Source organism: Arachis stenosperma, chromosome 3, assembly GCF_014773155.1.
Source record: "Arachis stenosperma cultivar V10309 chromosome 3, arast.V10309.gnm1.PFL2, whole genome shotgun sequence".
NCBI classification, from domain to species: domain Eukaryota; kingdom Viridiplantae; phylum Streptophyta; class Magnoliopsida; order Fabales; family Fabaceae; genus Arachis; species Arachis stenosperma.
Genome location: NC_080379.1, coordinates 20164669 through 20172060, shown reverse-complemented (window position 1 = coordinate 20172060; position 7392 = coordinate 20164669). Strand labels below are relative to the sequence as shown.

The following is a 7392-nucleotide window of genomic DNA, read 5'->3' as shown; positions in this document are numbered from 1 at the left end:
AAAAGGTCAGCTTGAGTGAGTTGGTTGACTCTGTTATCGGCCATGCAGGAAGATTGAGGAACCCTGCGTCAAAGAGAAACACAAAATGCAAATATTGAAGAAAATAGTGGGGTTAGAGTAACTCTCGGGCCCCACCGTGGGCTCCAAATGTTCCGTTCTGGGCGAGCCGAGGCTGATGGCTTCTCGAACAGTCACTCGATCCCTGAATTGAGTAATACGTTGTTCGGGAATTGTTGCAAGTAAACCTCGATGCTCTGGAACACGGCGGCGGGAGCACCTGTAAAAAGGACTCCGACGCTCAAATAAGTATGTGAATAATGAGAGACGAAAGTAATAAACTGAAAAGAGTTATGTGACCTATCCTTTTCGGGATGATGTGGTGTGGCTTTATAGACGAGTGATGTATCATCCTCGTACGTTTGTTCCGATATCTTTAGCTTGGGTAGTGTTTTCTGTTATAACGTATAGGAGATAATGCTTGACTTGTGGGAGGTTTAGTCAAGTTCGTGGTTTTAGTCCTGGTTGTTTGCTTCCAGATTTTTAGGTTGGTTATTGATTCTGATATCGTTCCCGAGCTTAGCGGGACCCCATCCCTCCAGGAAATAAAAGGTAGTTACATCCACTAAGCTAACTTACCTATTACTAATATATATGCAAATTAAAATACATATTAATATCTTTCAGTAAATAATTTACTTTTATTTAATTTATTTTAATTTTAATTATAAGCTCACTCATTTTTAAGTTAATTATATTTTTATTTAATAATAATTATAAACTCACTTATTATTTTTTTATAATTATATAATATATATTAATATTATTTTTCAATAAATACTTGTAGTATATAATAGTATAATAGATATAAACTAATTAATAAATTATTAAAATTCGAAAATAATACTTATTTTAATATAAAAACAAAATAAATATGATGGAGTAAAATTAACAAAATTCTTATTGTTTCTGTTCCATATTGTTTAGAATAGCTAGATATTTTTAAAATATTAGTAAAAATATGTATTTTAAATTTTTAATTCTAAATTTTTTACTATATTTTGTTTTTTATTTACATAGGACTGGATTAACTGGTTCAACCAGTTACTTATCGGTTGAACTAATAATCCAATGACCTAATAATTTGACCGGTTTGATTACCGGTTCGGTTCTGACAACTATAGTTATATCTCTATGCACGGGAGGTAGATTTAAACATGATGATTCTTATCTTTATTTTGAATTGATTGTTTTGGTTATTTTTTTATATTTTTGAATTTGAGGAATAATTCAGACGAAAATAATGCTATTGATGAGAACACAAGAAATACGGTATTAATTCCTTTGTTTGATGATTATAGAAATCGTTTTATGATGCTTCAACTACTTATTGAAGAAGACACACATGAACTAATAGAATTACCTTTTAACGATAATGCAACCAAATGTTTGGTGCACTTTGAGACTGTTGCTGCCAGTTAAGAGCTATATCGAGGAGAAAGATAAAGAAGAGGACACCAACAGATTGGCCGGTCAAAAAGTTAATAATTGTTCTGTTTGTATAGAAGAGTTTAAGAACCGGGAGTTGATTCAACTTTTTGGAGTTTGTGCTCATGAGTTCCATTCAACTTGTATAAACTCTTGGTTGCAATCTGGAAAAACTAATTGTCCAATTTGTTGTGCAGATTTAGAATTTTAGATACATTTGTTCATTGATCAAAAGTAGTATAGTTGTTAGTAATCTTATTAATTAGTTCTAGTTCTTGGTGAGAATCAAACTCGATATTTTGTGAAAAGATAATGTTAGGTAACTAATAATTTCTTTAAACAATATGAACAACCACGAATTAAATTAAAATACATTATACTTTTAAATTATCCACATAAATTTTAATATTAAAATAATCATCCGTACACCTAATAAAATGAACATCTGATATATCTATTATTAATATTATTTGGTATTTTTATTGTCTATCTATATTTTTTCTTTGTAAAATGTTAGTTTATTTACATTCTTTATCCATTGAATTTGTCACATCAAACACGCAATGTTAAAAAATATTAGTTTATTGTATTTTTTACCAATTATATTTGAGATCTTTTTAAAATAAATAAAAAAGTATATTTAATCTTTCAATTAATTTTTTAATTTTTTACTGTTTTGAACATTATGTAATTATGTTGCAAATAGCTATAGCTCAAGCACTAACTATAAATAAGGGAAAAGCAACTATAACGGAGCCGCTGTAGGGATGGCAAAATTTCCCGAGACGCAGGGATCTCTGTGGGGATTGCCTCGAATGAGGATCTGATTATGGGAAACTTTTTCTGTGGGGATGGGATGAGGGACAAAATTTTTCCGAGGCAGGAACGGGGACTCGAGCGGGGATCCCCGCCCCATTCCCGCAAATCCCCGAAGTTCATAAATTTATTGAATTGTCCTTAATAGTTTAATTCTCATATATGTTTTTTAGTCACAGAAACACAAAATTCCTAATCCTCATTTGCATAATTCTTTTTCAATTCAGAAATCTCTAACGATGTCCATACTCTATCCAACCTCTCTGCAGCCACCCTCTCGCCGCTTTTCATTCTCACCGTATCGTCACACCTCACCATGCCATGATCATCACTGCGTCATGCTCTCTATTTGCGGCGTTCCTTTCCGTAATTTTGTCATCGTGTCCATTCTCCTTTCTGTTGCTGCGTCTCCCACCTTGTCCACTTCTCTATCCTCTAACTCGCCATTGCGTTCTCCCACTGCGTCATTTTGAAAGAAGTCACCATCTTATCGTTTAGATTTTTTTGTATAAAATCTTGTTATTTTTGTATAAAATAAATACTTACATCTCTATTCATATGAAAATTAATAATTAGTTAGAACTATCAGATAGATGGGGAATGAAGTCCCCGCATAGAATAGGGCCCTATAGAGAATGGGGATGAGGAGTAATATTCCCCACAGCGAAAACAGAAGTGGAGACGGAAAATAAATCTGGGGGCGGGAATGGGGAGCAAGGAGGCATCATCCGCCCCCGCCCTGCCCCATTGACATCCCTAAGCTGCTGGAACGCAATAAAACAATAACGTAGTTGTTGGCAGCGTAATAATGTGATAATGAGTTTAATGCTAGTATATCCATTGTATATGTATTATTATAACGTTTTAATTTTAATATTATATACTGGTATTATTCTATTTATATGGTTAATTAAATATTCGATTTAAAAAAATAATAATTTTAATTTTTTAAATTAAAAAATTACAATTTAAAATTTTAAAATTATTCAAAATATATACAAAACCTCTTTAATACGTTAATATAATATTTTGAATAATATTATGTTATTTTATTTTTATTTTTTATTTTATTTAATTTTATTCAAATAATTTAAAATTTTAAAATTATAAAATTTTTAATTTAAAATTTAGATAAATATAATTTAAATTAAAGATTAAATTCAATCCAATAAAAATAAATATACTTGTATTATTGTACTCATATAATTAATTATAAATATTATTTAATTAATTTATTAAATTTTTTAAATATAAATATAAATATTAGATGACTATCTAATAACTACAAGAATCATATATTTAACAAAAACAAGCTATATAATTATTCCTTGTTATATAATAGTCCTAAGTCTGTACCCAGTATATTAAATATTGTGTATATAGGTACATATTTTTGTAAATATTATATTTAAATAATTTATAAAAAAAAATCCATTAGATAGATAATAGTAGTCATTACATAGGTTGGCATCGTTGACGGCTAGACGCCCAAACGGGGGAAACGAAAGTTTAGAAGGGAAAAAAAAGAAAAAAAATTGTGGAGAAACGAATTGGGGTTTTCCGTTGAAGAAGCGTGAATGGCGATGGAGCAAGAAAGAAGGTCCTAGATTTTTATCTGATCCATATTCAATACAATTCTTTTTCCTGCAAGGTACCTACTCTCAGATCGAAGGGAAAAAGAGGTTCTTTCTTCTGAGGAGTTGTTTCTGCCATGGCGGAGAGCTCGAAGGAGGAGTTATTGGAGCTCATCAAGCGCCTCACTCTCAAGATTTCCGACCTCTTCTCCTCTTCCCTCAACAACCTTGTACTCTCTCTCTTTCTCTCTCTCTGATGATTCCACAAGATTCCATCTTTTTCTTTATAGTGTCCCCCCCCCCCCCCCAAAAACTTGTTGTGTGAATTTCGAGCTTTTCTTCTGTAATGATTGGGGATGGTACAATTCTTAGCTCAAATAGAGAGTTTTTAAGTTTCTCTGTTTAATTTTTTTTAATTGTTGATTTTTTTAAAAAAAATTCGGTTATTTCAGTTGAAAGTTTTGGAGGGACTAGGATTGCGAAACAGGAATGTCATTATGGGCACTTAAATACAGTCTTAGGGTTACAGTTTTCATTCATGTGTTTCTTGTCTGTATGAAAAATATGAAATTTTTGTAGCTTGTTTGACATTGATAATAGTAAATATTATAGTGCTGAATTTGAATTGCTTATTTGCTTGGGCTACCTTTTTTCTGAGTAATTGTAGTTGAAGTAACTGGTTTTTCAATTCATGGCTATGACTTTAGCGAACAATGACAATGTAGGACTTGAGTCTGTTCCTTTGTGTCTACAATGAGTGTGTATTTCTTAGTTGGATTATGTTTCTTACATTGATGCAGTGCTTTATTAATTTCTTATAGCAACTTACTCGGTTGGCGTTGTAATATGCGCTATGGAATAGCAGTGTATGTAGAACTTATCACCTCCTACTGGTTTAGTGAACCTCTCATTGTTGCCTTGACTGGTAGTGTAATATAGAGAAAAATTACTATCTTTGTGCAAACCTATTGGATTCTCATTTTGCTCAACTTGGTGTTAGGATACACACTCTATTGGTGCTGTTGCGGGCCTTGCTGTTGCAATTTTTTTCACCTGGAGGCTGTTGAGATCACCTTCTGTGTCTCAACGCAGGCAACAAAAACGACAAGTTTCTTCTTCCAGCACACCTGGAGTCAGTGCACATTCAAATGCTGTGGTGGTTCCTTCTGGGGTTTGTTCAACATCAGAGGATTCAAGGGCACAAAATGTTGTTGATGAGTTCTTTCAGCCAGTCAAAGTAAATGTCTTTGCCTTGTTTGAGTTTGGTTGCTTCATGTATAGTTGGTTCACTATTCTTAGCTTACTTTTTCTGCCATTTTTTCCAGCCATCGTTGGGCCAGATTGTGAGGCAGAGGTTGAGTGAAGGAAGAAAGGTAATTAAATGTACCCTGATTTTAGGTTTATATATAATATTTCACTAAAATTGCTTTTTGTGATCCCTAAGTTATGTGATAAATAACTTCAAAGGTTAGAAATTTCCTGAACATACTTTTTCTGGGAAGAAACACAAAATAGAATTATTGATCATAGTAATCTGTTGGGAGGAGTGTTTTTGCATTATCAATGCTTTTAATTACTAACGATGTATGTTGATAGATGCTATTAGTCTTTCTGTCATTTTTATGTATTTATTTATTTATTTTCCGGTTGTAAACACAAATAAGACTTGTTTCCCAATTGACTTTGAGCAACATAGGTACATGATGAAATGATGCAAATTTAGAATTACTGGATTTGTTAAACTTTAGACATTGCTTTTGTCATTTTTCCGTGTTTTGTAATGCTGAATGTTATGCTATATTTTGGGTTCTATGCAGGTTACTTGTCGTCTTCTTGGAGTGATCCTAGAGGAAACTAGTCCAGAGGAGCTTCAGGTGGTGAGATTGTTCCTTTTTTATACTTTTGTCTAAGACATTAATGTGAACCAAGATATCAGTGTGGTTCATTCTGTTCTTGACAGAAACAAGCAACTGTGAAGTCCTCTGTGCTGGAAGTATTGTTGGAAATAACAAAATTTTGTGATTTATATCTCATGGAAAGAGTCTTGGACGATGAAAGTGAGGTATGTCATTTATCAGTCTATATTTGGTGTCCATGTTTCTTGTCTGATTCCGATGAGCTTAATGAAATTGATTATCAACTGTTCACATTAGATGCAGTTTATACTATTGCTCAGCTGTTATGTTTCAGATCATCAAACCTTAATATACTTCTCTTCTTTTGGTGTAATTATTTCTGCAGAAGAGAGTTCTTGCTGCATTAGAAGATGCTGGGATATTTACTTCAGGTGGTTTAGTCAAAGACAAGGTATATAAATGTTGCATTGTAAAGTTTAAATGAAAGGTACTGTTGTAGTTAGAGGTAGAGATCTCGTAATACCTGAGGAGAGTAGATTAAAGTTTAAAGGTTTAAATTCAGACAAGATCTATGGTAAATTATTATATGGTTGTTTGATCCTTGTAGTAGTTCTTAATTCTGATAATGAGTGGTGTGATTGAAATTTGTCTTTGGTTTTTTTTTTTTTTTAAAATCTGGATGCTTCTCAATAACCATTTTTTAATCTCTGGTACCTGTAATCAGGTCCTCTTCTGTAGCACAGAGAATGGACGGTCATCGTTTGTTCGACAATTGGAACCAGATTGGCATGTTGACTCAAATCCTGAAATCATTTCTCAGCTAGCAGTATGTTACTGTTTAATCTCAACTATATTAAGCAATAATTGAGTTCGTGCTCTTGCAAGATAGCTGTTATGCCACCATATTATTTGTTTCTGGGCCTAAAATACCATCCTAATTCATATCATCTAATGATTAACACCTTGTGATGTTTGCAGAGATTCATCAAGTATCAACTTCATGTCGCTCCCTTTAGACCAGAACGAGCTGCTGCTAATGTGTTCTGTGCTCCGTCCTTGGAACATTTCTTTGGATCCATATGAAATTCAAACAACTAAAAATGAGATATGATTCATTAAAAAAAAAAAACAGATTAGTTTGTTTGTGTTTGCATCTTCGCTGCCATACATTTTTCCTGTTTGTTAGATATTTGAGAACTAGGTTAGATTTTCAAGATTAGTTTGTTTGTGTATCCCTGTATAATGATATAAGGAAGAAATTTCTTTCTTTATACTTTTTTCTTTTTTGCAAATTTGGTTTGAAATTGTGCATTGAAATGGATCACAGCCCATGCTCTTAGGTCTTTTAACTGTCAAGGGGCAAGTTTTCTTAAAGATTTTTGTATCTGATCATAGTTAAATGATATGCCACCAGGGACAATTGTTAATGACCATCCTCTAACATTTTGTTGTTACCGAACTTTTGTTCTTATTGTATTTGCTTCTCTTTCATGTTGTAGGCATGGCAATACTTTTTTGAGAATTGAGATGGTCCAACTTATGTATCTAGACATAATTTGATAAAGAGAGAGAGAGAGAGAGTGAGTATATTTAACATTTAGTTACTTCTAATATGAAGTTGGTTGGAGTTGTAGATATCTTTTCCCTCTTAGGTAATGTTT

The 7392-nt window shown here is 32.5% G+C and overlaps 1 protein-coding gene across 1 annotated transcript; it reads left to right on the top strand.

Moving 5' to 3' along the window:
• The first annotated feature begins 3766 nt into the window (after window positions 1–3766).
• Window positions 3767–7164, top strand: LOC130965247 (peroxisome biogenesis protein 22-like). The gene is made up of 8 exons (XM_057889985.1): window positions 3767–4105; window positions 4876–5112; window positions 5201–5248; window positions 5693–5749; window positions 5836–5937; window positions 6117–6182; window positions 6456–6557; window positions 6710–7164. Exons 1-8 carry the CDS (start codon window positions 4013–4015, stop codon window positions 6812–6814), a joined length of 810 nt encoding a protein of 269 aa, XP_057745968.1. The 5' UTR covers window positions 3767–4012; the 3' UTR covers window positions 6815–7164.
• The last annotated feature ends 228 nt before the right edge of the window (window positions 7165–7392 follow it).

What these genes read in the sequence shown, in the direction of transcription:
- LOC130965247 (XM_057889985.1), top strand. Translation starts at nt 4,013, where the DNA reads ATGGCGGAGAGCTCGAAGGAGGAGTTATTGGAGCTCATCAAGCGCCTC. An exon ending in CCTCTTCCCTCAACAACCTT is followed by an intron (nt 4,106 to 4,875) that starts GTACTCTCTCTC and finishes ACTTGGTGTTAG; the next exon opens with GATACACACTCTATTGGTGC. An exon ending in GGTTGAGTGAAGGAAGAAAG is followed by an intron (nt 5,249 to 5,692) that starts GTAATTAAATGT and finishes GGTTCTATGCAG; the next exon opens with GTTACTTGTCGTCTTCTTGG.